Source organism: Berghia stephanieae, chromosome 13, assembly GCF_034508935.2.
Source record: "Berghia stephanieae isolate SIO BIC M18660-M18661 chromosome 13, UCSD_Bste_1.3, whole genome shotgun sequence".
Lineage (NCBI taxonomy): Eukaryota > Metazoa > Mollusca > Gastropoda > Nudibranchia > Aeolidiidae > Berghia > Berghia stephanieae.
In genome coordinates this window covers 33,623,236-33,642,919 of record NC_088372.1, presented here as the reverse complement: position 1 = coordinate 33,642,919, position 19,684 = coordinate 33,623,236, and the positions used below count along the sequence as shown (strand labels likewise).

At 33.7% G+C, this 19,684-nt stretch overlaps 1 protein-coding gene and 1 long non-coding RNA gene across 15 annotated transcripts in view; both read right to left on the bottom strand.

Annotated features, from left to right (window-relative positions):
• Positions 1 to 1,032: 1,032 nt before the first annotated feature.
• Positions 1,033 to 10,311, bottom strand: LOC144959311 (uncharacterized). Its single transcript, XR_013642591.1, has 2 exons — positions 1,935 to 10,311; positions 1,033 to 1,884 (listed from the first exon to the last, which is right to left on the bottom strand). It is a non-coding gene; the product is annotated as an uncharacterized LOC144959311 (long non-coding RNA).
• Positions 10,312 to 10,423: 112 nt separating this feature from the next.
• The window catches only part of LOC144959095 (sodium-driven chloride bicarbonate exchanger-like), a 205,350-nt gene continuing 196,089 nt past the window's right edge, over positions 10,424 to 19,684 (bottom strand). For 13 of the 14 annotated variants that reach the window (XM_078891497.1, XM_078891490.1, XM_078891489.1 and 10 more), the window contains one exon: positions 10,424 to 10,792. In XM_078891497.1, coding sequence (XP_078747623.1) covers positions 10,519 to 10,792 — 274 coding nt within the window. In that variant the 3' untranslated portion in view covers positions 10,424 to 10,518. Of the gene's footprint in view, positions 10,793 to 18,712; positions 18,858 to 19,684 lie in introns of all 14 variants that reach the window. The other variant, XM_078891495.1, reaches the window with a different exon arrangement.

Below are 19,684 nucleotides of genomic sequence, written 5' to 3'. Positions count from 1 at the left end.
CGCCAAGCTACATAATTAAAAAAAATCTTTTGAAATGTAATTTAATCCATGAGAGGGAAATTGTTGATTTTTAAAGTCAACTATAGCGACTTCATTCTTTATCTCTTCCCCCCCCCCCCCCCCCAACTACGAATTTTTAGATTTTCCAGTGTAGGCAGGTCAGACTGACGCACGGGGACGGTGTGACACTTCGATACAAGTCTTTACTTTGTATCCCAGAGGTAACGAGTTTTGATTTCCTGTCTGTCTCGTTGTGTCAATTTTGTCTAATCACCCATTCTGTCTCAATTTACAGCACTGCACTGCGGTTGACGCCTGGCCTGGATTGTTCCAGTTTTCCCATGAAATACACTCTAAAGAGAGAAAATCCCCTTGGGTTGAACGTAGAGAAATGATTATTAAAATACCAGTTGTTGGCTCCTATCAATTTTCCTCCTTTGAAAAAAACAATTATAACATAGCGTCAATTATTATTCGAAAAAACAAAAAACAAAAACAAATATCAAAACAAAAACAATGCACAAATAAAATAAAGCAAACTAAACAACAAAACAAAAACAAAATAAGAAAGACAATAATAAAAACAATCCCAAAAACAAACAAAACATAACACAACCATGCTACAGTGATCAGTGAAATTTTCGAACAGTGAAAAACCAACGACTCTCAACTCCTTTTATGGATAATGGTCTTTCCATTCATATGTCACCGCAGTGAATAACTGATAAAATGGATTACAACAGCATTAGCCTTCTCAAATAGGAAAGCAAAACCAAATTAATTTTAAAAAAAAATTAACATAATAAAATCCTCAATGACATCAACAAACAAACAAAAATTATATTTAAAACAAACAATAAAAAGAAAAACAAAGGAGAAAAAATAATAAGAACATAACCCCCCCCCCCCCCCAAAAAAAAAAAAAAAAAAAAAAAAAACAAAAGAAAAAAAAACCAAAAAAAAACAATAAAAAAAAACAATAACAAACATTACACACACATAAAAAAAAAACAACCTCAGTATAAGCAATAGTAATATGTATCATTCATGTTTTATTTCAGACATCAGACTTATTATATATATTAATTATACTTTGTTTACAATTACAACCCTGCATCCCATCAGATGTAAATTATGTAAACGTTAACCTCTTTATTAAGAGGACATTTGGTATTTTATTGAAATAAATAAATAGATAAATAAATAAATAAATAAATAAATAAATAAATAAATAACACACACACTTTTTAATTTGCTTTCCATCTCATAACTAAATACAAACAGAACGTGTGTATTTTACCAGCTAAACACCAATCTGGTGACTACTTATGTTGTTGTATTTTACACCAGGATTACGTAATACAATATCAAAATCATGGATTACCTCACCATAATAATATAATATGTCTAACCAGCTAACTGTCTACTCTAGAAAGACACGAATTTAATGAGAAATTTGGCCAGAAAACTCGGCCTTCAAACATGGATCGATTTAAATGAGCCTCATCTGGGCAAAACCCCTCAACCCTGTGATTTCCTTGAAGACCTCGCAGGGTTTGAGTGTTTGCCATGATATGCCCTATCTCTTGTAACAGACTATGCCTGTTCTATTGTAACAGCCTTGGAAAAGAGTAAGTCAATGAGAGTAGCATGTGTTCTATCAATTCTATACATAAAACTATATAATAAAATTCAAGATTCTATATTAATTATGTTATATACTTTAAATACAACTCACACCTTGACTTTACATACGACTCACACCTTGACTTTAAATACGACTCACACCTTGACTTTACATACGACTCATACCTTGACTTTAAATACGACTCATACCTTGACTTTACATACGACTCACACCTTGACTTTAAATACGACTCACACCTTGACTTTAAATACGACTCATACCTTGACTTTAAAAATACGACTCACACCTTGACTTTAAATACGACTCACACCTTGACTTTACATACGACTCACACCTTGACTTTAACCCTCTCCTTACCAACTGTAGGAAAATCGTCACAATTTTTACGATACAATCAACATTTTTCTTATTCAAATATATCTTTTACCTACATCATAAAATTTAAAGAAAATGAACAGTGTGTTGTAGAGCATGGTTTGCTAAAGAAATTATTTATTGCAAGAACTTTACTGCTATTCTGTTTGAGTGATAAAAAAATCTAAATTTATGTTAGTTGAGTGTGAAGTTTTGGGGAAAATCCTGAAAATGACTGGTAAGGAAAGAGTTAAGTCTCATATAAAAACAAACAAACAAACAAAAAGTTCACACATTTTTGTCAAAGTATGGCAGTGTACTCATCGTAACCAGTGGCTGCTATTCTGTGACGTCATTGCATTTCTTAATTTGTTTCCAAGATCAATCTTGTCATAGCAATCACTTGTTTAAAACAGTTACAATCTATGTATAATCTTATCTTAGCAAGACTGACACAACATAAACAACCCCCCCCCCAAAAAAAAAAAGAGAAAAAAATGAGAAAAGAAAAAGACAGTGGAAAATGAAATTTAATAAACAATTAAATAAGAAAATCTAAAATACGATGAGAGAAGGAAAATTGCAAAATAATTTTCTTTTAAGTCGATAATGAAAATTGGAAAACTCCAGAAAACTTTTTAAAACTATTATGGATAAAGACATTTGTATAGAGGGTAACGAGTTCTGTAGATGGACTCAAAACTCTGTAATATTACAATTATTCTACATAAACGTTAAAAACCATAACATGAATTATTATTTTTTACAAGAATGATCAATTTTATCTTTAATAATACGTTGATAACAGTAATCCATTAACATCTTATGGCAACAGAAATATGGACTGATAACAACAATGGTGAACAAAAAAAAAGATATATGGATGTGATATCAATAAAGCTATTTTTGTCAATTTTATATTTCTCACGAAGATTTTTTTGACGCTTTTGATTAAATGTAACAGCGTTTCAGAAAGATAGATTGACAAATCATTGAAAATAATTGGAATTTAACTCAACTCAAGAAAGATAACTTTTTGATTCACAATCAGATTTGATAAGTAAAACCAGTGACAGGAGGGAAAGATATTGTCAGTGGAATCGTACACAAACATAAACAAACATTTTGTTACTGTTACTATCGAGCAACCCAACACTTTCAAGTTTTCATCACTTTTTGAAGTGGGTCTCATTGTTCTGATTTTGCTGCACATGCTATCATGCAAATAATGCATTTACTCACTCAATTGTGTCAGAGGTCGAGTTACATGATTTGGGATGGTTTGTAATCATTTGAATTTGCAAAATATTCCTAAAAATGTTGGTTTTTGGTCATCATATGCGATTCCATCGACAATATATTTCTGGGAGCTTCGGATTAAATAGCTTGGATAAGCGTTGGTCTGGAAAGACGTCTTGTATTGATATGTTGTAAAACAATCACGAGGACATTCATTGAAAAGGGAATTTACATTTATTGTAAATTCAGAACAATGAATGGTCAATACATGATATTTTATTACAGCAACATGAAAGCAATTTTTACATGACTATCTTTACTAATTAAAATTGTTTAGTGTATTGCACGACTTGCCATTCAATATTACTGTGTAACTTCATTTATTTCTAAAAAAGAATATTTTACACCAGATTAGAACCAAATACGTGCTTTCAATGCAAAGACACTCGATGAAATTATTTCATTACTTAGGTAAGGTACAAAATTAGCAGTGGGTTGGAGTACAAGGAATGGGACTGCACAGCTCTAAATCTTGCTACAAAAATTTTTTTAAAAACCCAGACCAAAAAAAACCCCCCAAAACAAACCAACTCATAACTTGAATATGTCAATATACAAAAGACAGAAAAAAATTCCAATAGCTTATGTTACTTAATTCAAAATTTCATATTTTGACATTCTTGTAAATTTTCTTATATTTTCCATATTTTGCGCTTTACATTTGTAATTTTATACTGATTGGCAAGTCTGTATGTTATCTCTGGCGGTCAGAAAAAAAAATCAATCAAAGACTGGATATGCTTTGTAAGGAGAGGAAAAGGTTTGGAAATCAAACGATGAATTCTAATCAGCTGAATGCTCTTGTCAAGTCAGATCAAATGACCATCGCCTCAAAACGGAATAATGTCAGGGCAGTTTGGGTGTCAACAAATGAAGTTATTGTCAATATTATCAATCTTACATTCGAGACAATAAATTTAGTTGCTCAAAGAGACAATTACTAAATTTGACATTTTCTGTCAATTTAACTTAAATATTACTACTACTGCTACTACTACTACTACTACTACTACTACTACTACTACTACTACTACTACTACTACTATTAGTAGTAATAGTAGTTGCGTATGGCTACATTTCCACGCAGGAAGTCTCCAGCCAGTCTTTAAATTCATCACCATAACTGAGGACCCTGGAGACATCCCACCAATCTCATCACAGGACAGTTAGTGCAGGACAATGTGGTCTGCTGTCTCTGGCGTTCCCTTACTCTCTTAGGCACTATCGATACCTATTTACATCAGTCCTGCTATGGTCTGTCTGTCAGTAGTCGGTTTGATGCAATCCACTGATTTTGATTGCTAATCCTGAAGCCTTACTTATCGGCATCTGGATCACCCTGATGTTTGTCTGTTTGTTTTTTAAGGGTTTTACGGAGCTTGCGACAAGTTTAGGTCATATCAGCACCAGTAAAAAGAAGAAAATGGAATAGTCAAAATATTCTAGATTTACAATCAAAGCATTCAAGAAAAAGTAAGACAAAGGGGAATTGGTTCAAATAGGGAACAGATGTAGATTCCAAGAGCATACCATCAATGTACTTAGTTTGAGGTCACCTAAAAGTCTCATCCAGACACCAGCACAGGACCCCACTAAGAGGAACACATTCAAATGTTTGCAGAACACATATCCAAAAATACACCCTGACGTCATTCTGATTTGAGGCAATGGGTCCAAATAGGATTCAACAGTCGTGATGTCACTTCCCTCGTAATGACACATAGTAACGTAATAACTGGTTCTAAACTATCGGAACAATGGTGGACGCCCTTATGAAATACTTCTCCGACGAGCATAAAAGTATACCCAGAGGAGAAAAACATTATAAATCTGATCATGTTTTGACTTTTATACAGTCTGATCACATGACATGTGAAAAAGTTCTAAACAGCATGAAGAATAAAAAAGTACCGATTTTCTTTGTTTAGAACCAAACTGCTCGTTGCTGGGCAGACGTAACATCAGACGATTGAATCCTATTGTAACAGAAATAGTTCAAGGAACCAACAGGTGATTAATGGAATATGAAGACAGTTACAATAACAAAAATAATGATACAATTGTCATATAATATAACTTTCATTTATTTTGTATTACATGAAATAGTCAGCAATGATGTTAAATTATGATATGATTATATATGCAGTTGCATCAGTTGTGAATGCAATCATGATGTAGAAACAAAATTATCATTTTCATTAACAGCATCATCATCATCATCATCATCATCATCATCATCATCAACATCATCATCATCCTAAATAAATAAACATATTTACAAGGTATTAAATAACACGCTTAGAGGTGTATCTCCTAGTCCCCTTTTCCGTTATGATTCATATTATATTAATTTGTTGTCAAGAATAATAAGAGAATAGTGAAAGAATTTAGATCAATATAATAAGCACTTGTTAAAAAAAAATGACAAAGATGACAATAGATAGAACGAATTTAACATCACTCAGCTATTTGTTATTGTTTTTTACCAGCCATTTATGAGAAGTTCTCACTAAATTGCATTAGTCAGGCTATAAACCTTTAAGGTCACACATTGTTTTGTGTGTTGATAGGTTATATCCGGCTGGTGGATGGTACAAGTTTTTAACTAAACTCATAGCATAAATAGAAAACAGGAGGATATCCCAGAGCTTTATCATATTATCCTTATAGTTATAGCTGGTGTGAATCCATTAACATACTCAATGCTAGGCCTCTTGTCTCCATGCTGTCCGCTCTCCGTTGACATTTTCGTACTTTGAGCACATTTAGTGGAAATTGCGTTATATGAATGCTCTTTAGCACAGCTAGATCCAAGTACCTAGAGCATCACAAAGGATCCCAACCAATGCCTGGGCAAAACAACAATCTTTCCATTCCAAGCGAGACAAAGACAGAATGCCAATAAGCAAAGAATGGCATGTTGTATGTAGATAACGGGGACCCTTCCAGTAGCTACACCCAATCTTCCGCATACAAAAACGACGAAAATGTGATCCAAACATTTATTTATTTGTTTCAAAGGACAGCACTGATTTAGGTCATTTCAACACCAGTAAAAAGGAAGATTACGGGAAAGTGAACAGATTCTAGAATTACAAGTCAATGCACCCAGGAAAATGAAAGATAAAGGTGACTGGTTTATATTGGGAACATGTAGATTCCAAGAGCACACTATCAATGCACTTAGTTTGAGATCACCAGGGTATCCGATCAGGGCCAGGACAAAACCAAATAATCTCATTCCAAGACATAGACAGAAAGCATGTTGGAAAACAAATATATGGGATAGAAGACCCAGTAAGTGCCTCCCTGCCCAATATTTGATAAAACTAAGTAATTCCATTCCAAGACAAAGACAGAAAGCATGTTGGAAAACAAATATATGGGATAGAAGACCCAGTAAGTGCCTCCCTGCCCAATGTGTGATAAAACTAAGTAATTTCATTCCCAGACAAAGACAGAAAGCATGTTTGTTGGAAAACAGATGTAGGGGGATATTTTTTTGTTTGTTTGTTGCTTTAGGTCTCTTCCAACACAATTGAGGTTATATGAGAGACCGCTGAAACAAAAAAACAAGCAATCTAACAAAAATAGTACAAATGTCAATCAAAATCATAACCTAAAGATATCATAAGCTAAATTATAAATAGCCAAGAACAAACAGGCAGAAGATTTACAGAAAAAAAAAATATCCCCTGTCAAAAATACAATCACAAACCAAAGAAGCAGGATAGGCTAGTAAAGAGAAGAAGAAACGACATCACTATTAGATCGTACACCCATGCGAACATCATAGGTATACGATTCAAGGGTGATGCTCCCATCCAACCACCCGCATGTAGGGGGATAGAGGACACCGGTCTCAGAATATGACCTCCCAGTCCATGATGGAAGGTCAGTATACCCCATCCAGTAAAAGCGACAACGCATGTGATCCAATCCTTTGATAGACAATATGTGATATTTTAGGTCATTTCATTCATTGGTTGCATTTATTTAATTGCAATATAAACATTTGCAATATGTCCCATTTTCATTTCATTTTATTTTTTAAAAAATGATAACAAAATTTAGACAAAAATAAATAAGAAATGAATGAACAATCTTTCAATTCATTGAATAAATAATAATAATATGCGTTCATTTCTATCATGATATTAGTCAATACTACCAAGTACACAATACTAATAATACTAAAGACTAAAACTAATTCAAACGGGTCACAAAATTTCACCAAAAAAAAATAAATTTACTTTTAGCACATCATGGACAATAAAATAATACAATTTGATTACATAGTAAATCTTGATTAAATAGTCAACTTGTTATTCACTCCCATTTTTATAGTTGTCAATGCAGAGCGATGCAGAAAATATTTAACCCATAAAGAAGAGATATGGCCCTCTGCAACTTCTGTTCATAAAAAAAATAACTTTTCGGCCCGCAAGAAGAACTCAAAGAGATGAGTACCTTCATTTTCGAAACGGGATTCCAGATATAAAGGCATACGAGAAGAAGAAGAAGAAGAAGAAGAAGAAGAAGAAGAAGAAGAAGAAGAAGAAGAAGAAGAAGAAGAAGAAGAAGAAGAAGAAGAAGAAGAAGAAGAAGAAGAAGAATGCAGCATTTGTGACCCATCTCATCAGAATGGTATCATGTCAGAGTGACACTTCTGCCAAAAAAATGAATTTATTATCAAAATGATTTAAAAAATGATATTTTGGGTTTACACAACATCCTATATTCAATCTATTGATTAACATGCGTCAACTTCACCCAAACTCCATATTTTTAAATATAAAGTCCATATTCAGCATTAATATCATTCTGATCTCATACTGTATAGAGACTCAACCATCTACAAGTGGAATAATATCGGGATGAACTAAGACCTGATAATTACACATATGATCACACGTGGGGGTGATTTCTATCCATTATGGGGTCGAAGGAAAAACCATTTCTTACATTGTAAAATACTCAAATTATTATTTTAAAAATTCTAGATTCACATTTTTGGTTTTTATTTTCGTCTCAACATAAAACTGTTTTGAGACTGCGGCTCACGAATGATCAAAACAAGGTTTATATTTCAATTATCATTCTTCTTTCAACTTTTATAATTTACATTCTAAATTACTGAAGCAGTTTAAAATTTTGACAATTGGAAATGAATTCGTAATCTAATTTTACACTATCAGTACAAATGCACGTAACACCATCTAAATAAAATTTAAATGTTTATGAAGACGCAAGGTCTTTACAATAAGACAAACAAAATAAGCCCCATAAACACATAATAATAATAATAATAATAATAATAATAATAATAATAATAATAATAATAATAATAATAATAATAATAATAATAATAATAATAATAATAATAATAATAATAATAATAATAATAATAATAATAATAATAATAATAATAATAATAATAATAATAATTAAACAATACAAGAATTTCAGCTCTATTCGACACAAATTAAACGAGATCATCTAAAAAGAAAACACAGCCTTTTTAAATCCATCTGCGATAAGATCATTATATAGGACGAAGCCTATTTAGACAACGACAGAGCCAAGCAAATAAAAACAAACAAACCACAAATGTGTTTTCTTATGGGATTCAACACTGTGCCATTTTGATTCAAAAGAGAATTACTGACCACTTCATGTATGAAATTGATACACTTTATATTTTAACACAGCTCGCCTTCTGGGCCTAGAACTAACAACTTGATTTCTACTCATAAAGCTATGTATGAGTCATTGCCACTTTACTTCAACTTTCACAGCAACTTGTGATTCTTTTTTTGCTTTTTAAGAATCTTGAAGTGTTCTGTAATAAATTCAATATTCATTCATTATTTTCTCTCTAATAACCATGCTATATAAAAGTTAGAAAATAAAAAGTTTTTCGGAATTGAATATTTCTGAGATCGACAAAAAGAGATGCAAAATTCATGAAGATTGAGATAAGAAATAAAATCTTCCTTTCTTTGATGGAAGTAAGAACGGCAATCGTATGGTTAGCGGGATGGGGGGGGGGGGGGGGGGGGGGGGGGGGGGGGGGAGGGGTAACAGGGACATAAAATAAAACAAACTCATCTATCCCAGATTGTCTTATGATTTATGAATGTTTTTTTTTAAAATGGCAACACAAAAACAAGCTTTCCCCAGAATACCAGGCAGATGGAATACAGTGTATACTTCAGGATGATAGAAGACAAGAGAGTGTTGGTGGAGAGCCAAGGTCACAGTACAGTGGAATCATGATAAACCGTGATACTTCGGATAAGATCAATATAGATAATAGACGTTTTGGGTACAAAGCCTTCGTCAGTACAACAGTAAATAAATGAACGCGGAAAAAAATAAAATAAATTGCACTATATCTGAACTCATTTGTTTTCCATGTTCATTTATCTATTGTTGTGCTGATGAAGGGTTTGTACCCAAAACGTCCATAGTCTGTATTGTTCCTATCTAATGCCTCTCCATTATCATTCTTTCATTTGTATTTTCACAATCCCAGGATTCAGGCAGCCCCCACTGCTCTCTACTACTAATCCTGATAAAGCCAACACCGCAGGACTAGAAAGACTGCTTGACTTCAAGCAAAGTTGACTTTATCTGCCATCAACTCAAACAAGCTTGGATAAAGAACAAACGATTTGGGACCAACAAGAGGTTTTGACTTTAAGAATGTAAATGTTGCTGCTCGAAGCTCGAGGAAATAAATAACAATGTGAAACTGAATGTAAGCTTCAATTTAATATACGAAAACAGATCATCTGTATTGTTTCTTCCACCCTGTTTTGTTGATAATGGGGAAACCCGAAACATTCCATTTTATGTTTTCGCATATTAATATAAATTGAAGCTTACATTCAATTTCATATTGTTATTTATGACTTTAAGAAAAGAAGTTGACTTGCTTTAGAGTGTTGATTTAATGTGGATTCCACTGTAGACATACACAGAGATCTTTGAAATGAGGAGATGAGTTCATGACTCCAAACACTAATATAATAATATATATATATATATATATATATATATATATATATATATATATATATATATATATATATATATATATATATATATATATTCCTTGCATCGCTGTCATTAAAATGTCTGACAACATGTAATTGCTAACATAACAAAACACCTGGCAACTTTCACTTTTCCCATGTTCCAAACGAGTTAAGTTAGACATTATTATAGTCGGGAGGTAGATCCCGCTCCGGAGTCTTGTCAGTGGGAGGCTCCACGACAATTTCAGGTGCTGGGACGTTGATGAGTTTCTCCTTTTCCTCGTGGTCGTCGTGATCGTCAATGTAAAACTTGACGGGCTTGCCAGCTTTCTTGGTTGGCGACGATCTCCGGCCCGATGAGCCGTCCGTTGATTCATCTTTCTCCTCTTCCACCCCGACCAATCGTCGATCAGAGCCGTTCTTCTTAGAACTATGCTTCTTCTGTTTTCTATTGGTGTAAGATAAATTTAAAAAAAAGAGAAATGAATGGTTTACAAAAGTAAATTTTAAAAAAATGAAATAATAATTTAAAAAAAAATCTTTTTATTCGTCCCCAAGGGGAAATTTGTCTCAAGGATCAATTCCAAAAGAAGACCCTGGAATATCCCTGGCATCAGCCGTAAAGTGAGCTAGGGTGAGGAGGTGACTTGCTCAAGGCCGCACAATGAGGCGGGTAGTAGAACTCTGTACCTTTTGGGTACGAAGCAAAGACTATACCGCTGAGCCACACTGCCCCATTCTGCTTTGCTTCAGCTGTTGATTTATTTTATATGACATTTAATTAAAACTGACATGCTATTATTTGCAGGTCTGATAACCCAATTCATTATGGGCTCATTGTTGTAATGGAAACTCTTTTAAAAATGACGCAAAATATTGTTCATTATTTACAACAAACGAGGCCCATAAGTGCATTCAGATGTCAGACCTGCATAAAAGTGCACGTCGATTAAAACAAATTGGGGAAAAAACATGTGATGTAAAAGACAATAATTATACACTGTATAGTAATGATGATCACTATAAAGCACTGAAGAAGGATGAGCTAATGGTGAACACTCAACTCTAATGTTTTCTTGTTCAAATCATTAAACATCAGCATTGGGGGGGGGGGGGGGGGGGAAGTAACTGCCAGTACTTGCTGGTCTAAGCAATGAAATTAATGCACAAGGAACAAAGCCAGCGTAATATAACATGCTAAGGCATACTAATTTAATTAAACAATAATAATTCAAGTTGATAGATCATATAATTATATGACAAATATTATATGACATTATTATTATTATTTTGAAACTGTTAAAGCGAGAATAGATTAAACGAGATGTGTTTTGGAAACGATAGTCCAAACCAACTGTGTATAGATAATGCTGGGACCAGGTTGAGCTTTTAGGGAAAATTAATCAAGATTATTTCAGTCCTTTGTTATTCAAAAAACAATTTACATCAAATTACGTAGTTCATCACTTTGCTCGAATTAACGTAATTTTGGTTATGGAAAACAATAATTGTTCTTTTAAAATGGCCATGAAAACAGTATGAAGCTGGCTCATAGATCTGTCCATGAACCAGACGATTACAGAATGGCATTCAGAATATGGCTGAAAAGATGACTATGTAGAAGAAAAAAATTGGAAAAAATTATTGTAATTTGATATTTATGTAATATAACATTGTGACAAAGACCCAGTTCCGAACAGACCATTTGTTTTGCTCATTCTAAGGATTTTGATGAAACGGGCAACAATATAAGTTTTATCTCTAACTTAAGAAAGGGAGGAAATACCTACTCTTTAATAATATAATAGATAATTGAATTTAGTCCTTCCCATCATCGTGTGCCAATATTAAAACAGACTTTGGTTCTGTTAACAATCCAATCATGTGGTTCCTTCAGGGAGATAGGCTAACGGGCCTGGAATTTATTTCTGTTTTTATTTATTTATTTTATTTATTTTTTTTTTGGTTTGTTTCTTGTTTTGTTTGAACCCGCATTAAGTCGACACTCTTAAAGTCAACTTTGCTTACAGTCAACCAAACTTTTTTTGGTACGATGATTCAACTTTAATTGAAAGGGTGGTAGAAATCATTGATTTCAGTCTTCTAAATATCACGCCAGTCTATTCTTTACGTTATTTCTCACACAAACTGCTTACCAAAATGACAGTTGGACAAATAGAGGGGTCGAAAAACAGATTACCTAAAGAACACACATTTAGATTAGGTTCATTTCCATGGGAATCACATGCTCTATTGCAAATAATTCTGATAATCACATAGATATCCATAAAATATAAATGTGAGAAGAATAAAACAACGCCTAATACCTTTAGATTCGTCAAATCTCCTTTGCAATATTACCCACACACAAATTAACGTGATGTTGACAAAGTGTTATAACGCATTAATTTTAGATATAAAACCAACACTGCAAGTTAATAGTAAAAGGCAAGTTAAAACTCTGGTAAAACAAGCTTGGTTAATGTTACAGTATTTATTCCTTTGTGACGTTAAAAAAAACCCACAAGTTTTTAACACGTCCTTTGAGACCAAAACCAATCTTATTCAAGAGAAACCCAACACAATTACAGTATTATTGCCAGTCCTTTGAGACCAAAATCAATCTTATTCAAGAGAAACCCAACACAATAACAGTATTATTGCCAGTCCTTTGAGACCAAAACCAATCTTATTCAAGAGAAACCCAACACAATTACAGTATTATTGCCAGTCCTTTGAGACCAAAATCAATTTTATTCAAGAGAAACCCAACACAATTACAGTATTATTGCCAGTCCTTTGAGACCAAAACCAATCTTATTCAAGAGAAACCCAACACAATTACAGTATTATTGCCAGTCCTTTGAGACCAAAACCAATCTTATTCAAGAGAAACCCAACACAATTACAGTATTATTGCCAATCAAAGCCAAACATCTTTACAATAATCAATTCGAATTTGTAAAAAAATACTCGATACATCATGTGCCTTAAGAAGTGTTATTCTTCTTAGTTGTGTTTTATTTTTTGTTTGTTTTTTTTTCTCTAAACATTTTCAAGAGTGGGGGATGGGGGAAGGGGTGTGGTCATATTGCGGGACAGGAATGATCTGATGTCTTTTTTTTCTTTTAAATTCTGGCATTATCTTTAAATTCATCAATATCCATAATTATTACATGTCTGCATTTTGTCTGACTGTAACACACACACACACACACACACACACACACACACACACACAATATCATGGTGGCCACACTGAGGATTAGTAGTTTTCAACACATCCCATCTCACCTGAAACTTCCTGTGTAATAATTTCTGTGATAGGAGAAACTACACACCAAAAGAAATAGTCGTCGAACCGAACAGTTAGGTATAAGAAGAAAACAGGGTTAGATTCCATTATCTAGCTGTTGTGAAAAGGGAACTAGTTATAATTATCATTACTCATACAAAAAAAATAATTCAAAGCTGGGGTGGGGGGGGGGGGGGGGGGGAGGGAACTAGGGTTGGATTCGGGAGTGTTAAATAATCTTCCTCAAGAACAAAAGAATACAGTGCAGTACCGATATCTCAAGACAAAAGACTCGAATGCATTGAAATCTTTTTTAAGTCTCTTCATTTAAGTACATATCATCTCTTTACAGACTGGGTTTAACTCACTCGACATCGCCATCTACATCTGCGTTCGAGGCTCTACTTATGATGAAAGTGCTGGTTCAAGAAGCTCCAAGAAATAAAAAAAAAACCAATAAGAAAAGGAATGGAAGCTTAAAATCATTTAACGAAAACAGATAATGTGGACGTTTTGGGTTTCCCCTTTGTCAACAAAACATAACTTATGACACACTAAAGATGAATGAGAGATAAGAGAATGGCTCTCCTTATAGTATGTCTATTTAGAATGACATAGTGTTAAGTTATTACAATGACAAATTCCATACCGACAAGGGGGGGGGGGGGGGGGGGGGGGGGGTAAGATAGTCAATTTTAGGATTGAGTGAGTACATCTAACTCAAACCTGATAAAATTTCTAACAATTTTCACAAAGAGAGCAATAGCACCTTTGCAACAGCTGTTTCAACACTTTTCATTTATGCTTCAATGAAGCGCGTGTGATTATAAGTCTGCATGAACGAGAGATTAAAGTCCACACAGACATTATCTATAGGCCTAACATGTAAATCTCGAACACAAAAGGCCTGTAGGTGTCCTGATATGCTTGGGATATCTGGTACAGAACTGTATCTTGAAAGATTTGTTCACCTAGAGACTATTAGATTCTCGCCAGCATCGATGACGTCAAATAATCGTTTATGATAAAAGAATGACTTTTCTTTAATTCTGAATGTTTTGTTTATGGAAAACAAAAAAAAATCCTTTCAAAATGACAATGAAAATTACAGTGGAATCTGCATAACAACCAACACTCTTCAAGTCAACTTCTGTTAAGAGTCAGTAACTTCTCTTGTTGGTGTCAACATGTGCGGCTATGTGGTCTAGTTATATGAAGCTTGCTTTCGGATCGGAAGGTCCTGGGTTCGAGCCTCGCTCAGCGCATAGTTTCAGAACTTGGGGAAGGCTCTTTACTCACATTCTCTCACCATAATCAGGTATAAAATGAGTACCTGGTGGTTAACAGCGTTGTCTTTGTCCGAAAAAAAAATGTTAATCTCCTAACACGCGTCATGTCCCGTCCTAAATGTTAAATGTTGCTGTTGGCCAAGGGACCCCTTGTCAAGTGCTTTGAGCACGTTTTGTGGAAATTGCGCTATACAAAAACACAATTTAATTCAAAGTTGCTGTTATCTATTTAAGCGTGTTCCATTAAGGCAGGATGACGTCAGCCTTGCATAAAATCAACCAATATGTATGGTCCGGCAGTGCGGCAGATGTGGTCTAGTGGTATGACACTCGCTTTCGGATTGGAAGGTCCTGGGTTCGAGCCTCGCTCCGCGCATGGTTGAGTCCTTGCAGAAGGCTCTTTACTCACATTTTCTCACTGTACTCAGGTGTAAAATGAGTACCTGGCCGTTAACAGCGTTGTCTCTGTCCCAAAAATTTGTAATATCGCCCGACAGGCGTCATGTCTCGTCCTACATGTTATGTGTTGCTGTTGGCCAGGGACCCCTTGTAAAGCGCTTTGAGCACGTTTAGTGGATATTGCGCTATATAAAATTTTTTTTTTAAAAATAGGCTCAAGCTCAAGTGCTGGATTTATCAGTTTTCCACTGTATGGTTGAAGCAACGCCTTCTATTATAATATAAGGTTCAAAAGGTTCAAAAACGTTTATTTTAGGCAATTGCCAATGTAACTCATCAACAAATCAAATAAGTAAAATCAATAATAAAGCAAGGGAAACAATGAGAATAATAATGATAATAACAGTATTAATAACAGCAATAATAATAATAATAATAATGATGATGATAATAATAATAATAATAATAATAATAATAATAATAATAATAATAATAATAATAATGATAATAATAATAATAATAATAATAATAATAATAATAATAATAATAATAATAATAATTATTATTATAATAATAATAATTATAATGATGGTAATAATGATGTAAAATCTAGAATAATAAAATATAGAAGACCTTGGTTGAAGTGATAGACGCTGATGAGAATCTGGTATTGCGACTCTAGATGCCAAATCTATTTTCCTTTGCTATCTAATCCTGGTTTTCATTTATAATTTTTTTTTCCTTTTTCTTTTGTTATTTTTAAAATTTTATCATCGATGGGGGAAATGGAAAAGGCAAAACAATCACGTCTAATATAATGAATCGGAAACAAAAACATGCATTTCACTACGTCTACAAAAATCACATTCATGTTAATGATAGCTCTACGTCTATTATAATGAATTGGAAACAAAAACATGCATTTCCCTATGTCTACAAAAATCATATTCATGTTAATGATAGCTCTATCAGCCAGAAACATGGAATACATTAAAAAAATAAAATAAAATAAGGAAAACAGATTAAACAGTGGACCATGGATGGGATGCAATGACCTCCCTAGGAATAAATACAGTTATTGTTATATCTCCAAGTCACCTCGAACTGCAGTCAGTGCCATAACTTATAATATTGACGCTATGCGCTTAGATAATTTACTCACAACATCCGCCATTCCGGATAAAATGCACCAACATACAAAACTATGTGTAACCTTAAACGTTTACAGTCTGATTAATACAATTTAGTGAGAACTATTCACAAAAATGGCTGGCTAAAAAGCATGAACAAAGAGCCGAGTGTTGTCAATGTGGTTCTTCCATCTATACTAAATAAGTAAGAAATAGAGAATGGAGACATTCCAAGTTCCATAGCTGTATCCTCCTGTCTCATTCGATCCATCGACTCCACTGAACACACGAGATGTCATAATATAGTTATTGTATGCAAGGATAGACAATCTTCAGACTTTTGCACAACTACCCAGGACATCTATTGTTTAACCCTCTCCTTACCACTCATAGGAAAATCGTCACATTCGTTACGATACAGCCAACAATTTTCTTATTCTGATTTCATTTTGTTATATATAGTTATAGCCACAAAAACTAGTGTTGCAGAGCTAATTTTTCTGAACAAAATATAAAATATACTCATTGCTAATCTGTTTGAAAAAATATATTTTTGTGTTGGATGAGTATGAAGTTTTGGGTAAAATTCTGAAAATAGCTGGTAAGGAGAGAGTTAATATGTGACCCGTTGTATTAATCTGGTATCATGTCGGAATGGACTAATTGGAGTGAATAAGAATAAATAGGAAAAGTGAATACTAAGCTGATAAAAAACGTGGATTGTAAAAAAAAGTAATGAACAAAAATGAATGGAACAACTTGGGAAAAAAAAAACAAAATACCAAAACATGGAACGTTTCGGACACAAGCCCTTCTTCAGGCAATACCGAAAACAATAAAGACATCAATAAATCACTTAAAATCCAGATAGACGACAAAAAAATATTTGGCACGATTTGTCAAATGGAACGATCTCGTTGAATGTTTAAATATATGTATATTATTGTATTTGTATTTTTTATTGGTTTTGTACCGACTTAAAAAGGGTTTGTGCTCGAAACGTTTCGTTCATATTTGGTAGGTTGTTCTTTATTTTTTTCTTTTCCGAAGCCGATATATTCATTTTTGTTCATGAAAAGAATAAAGTCAAGTTTTATGAAGTCACAGAAACAAAACCAACTCGCTTGTCGATAAAAGTGTTCAGTGTTTGTATCAATTCAAATGTTATATATTTAAGTATCAGGATCATCCAACATAAAACCCGTATCAATAAGACAGGTAACATATTACACATGAATAAAAAAAAACCCAGTTACAACAGTAACAGATAGTTAGAGAGCTCCTGAAAACAAATTTTTTTAACAAATGATACGATATAAACATGTCAACACATACATACCTACCTTGTCGATATCAAAATTCAATTGTCGTGTTATAACAATGTGGTGGTGATCGAAGTGCATTGGTTAGTGGTTTGTTTAACACCGAACAATCAGTGTGTTACACGTACAGGGAGGTTGGGAAGTTTTGTTAGAGGAGGTATCATATATATAATTATCTATCTATAATTGCATGCAATGGATTGACAAAAATACACACATCAAAATAAATAAAATCCCTTCAAGAATTATGGTAATAGTTGCATTATCAACTTTCTGTTTGCACTACCATCACCTATTTCACTCCCTGCTTTATAAACATTGTTTATGGCTTTTCTACATTTACGATTCTCTCAACAACAACAAAAAAACCCCCCAAAAAACCAGGCACACAACACCCCCCCCCCCCTTCCCACCCCACAACCGCCAAGCCACCACACCTACATTATATGCAATCAATTGTTAAATAAAACGCTAAACTAATTTTGGCCAACTACAATGTATCGCAATACAATTAAAGGTTAGTAATTTATTTAGTATTGAAAAGTTGTTTGTAAGAGCGATGTATAGCAATGATAGATAGATGATCACTTTGTATTTTGTCATATCAAAAACGTTTAAAGGATAGCATGCTAAATTAAGCCTTTACCCATGTTATGTTATGTTATGTTATGTTATGTTATGTTAATTTATGTTAATAGAAAACTGAAATTGTATTATTTAGACAAAAATAGGGATTGGTGAGGGGATGGAGTGAGAGGGGGGGGGGGGGGGGTTGGAGGTTGGATCAGTTGGACTACATGTCATGTTATGTTATGTTAGGTTTGGTTATGTTATGTTAATAGAAAGCTGAAATTGTATTATTTAGACACAAATGGGGATTGATTAGGGGATGGGGGTTGGAGCTCGGATCAGTTGGGCTACATGTTGACTTACTGCTACAAAACTGATATAACCATCTTCATCGCTATTGTTTTCATTCTTCTCCATCAAATCGTGGAGAACCTCACTATCATTGCCGTTGTCCTTGTGACCTCGCCTCGAAGATCTCCTGCTGGAGCGGCGATGCTTTCTGATTGAGCTGAGAGAGCAGTGAGCAAGGGTGGTGAATGGAATAGTATTAACGTGGATATCAACAACAATTAAACAGATGCAATTTATCCAAACATGCAGATGCAGGCATGCAAAGGTAAATCGGATGTAAAGCACGGCATATCATTCAGGGGGAAATGTTATTACTATTAATCAAAAATAAAAACAATTTATCATAACTCATGACAAACAACAACAAAACAAGAAACTCAGCATTAGATTTTGAAATCCCCCACTCAAGAACAAACCATCATCTTTACTCTTTCTTCCACTTCACCATCCGATTTTGGAACTCCCTACCAACCTCTTGTAAACAAGCCCTTTCAACTGATGACTTCAAAAATCGCTCCCTGCTTCCCTCTAAAACTTCAGTTACTGAATAACCGGCCATACAATCTTCAGCCTGAAGCTTTTGACTTACTGGAAGAAGAAGAAGAAGAAGAAGAAGAAGAAGAAGAAGAAGAAGAAGAAGAAGAAGAAGAAGAAGAAGAAGAAGAAGAAGAAGAAGAAGAAGGGCCCTCTGATAAAACTCATGTCTTTGGGACTGCGCATGCGAGTAAGGACTTATTATATCAGAAGCGTGATGAATAAGGTGAAAAGGTGCAAAAAAAAAAATATTAAGTAACGTAAGGAATTTAAAAAAATAAATAGAAAATATTTACTGAATCAAAAACCTTGTTGGATTCAAATATCATTGTGTCGCCGACATTGACTACCTTTTTAAAAAAGAAATGTCAAGATTTTGGCAATATTTAACAGGACCTTCCTTCTAACCCTACATTAATTGGCTTTTGTAAATAAATAAATAAATAAATA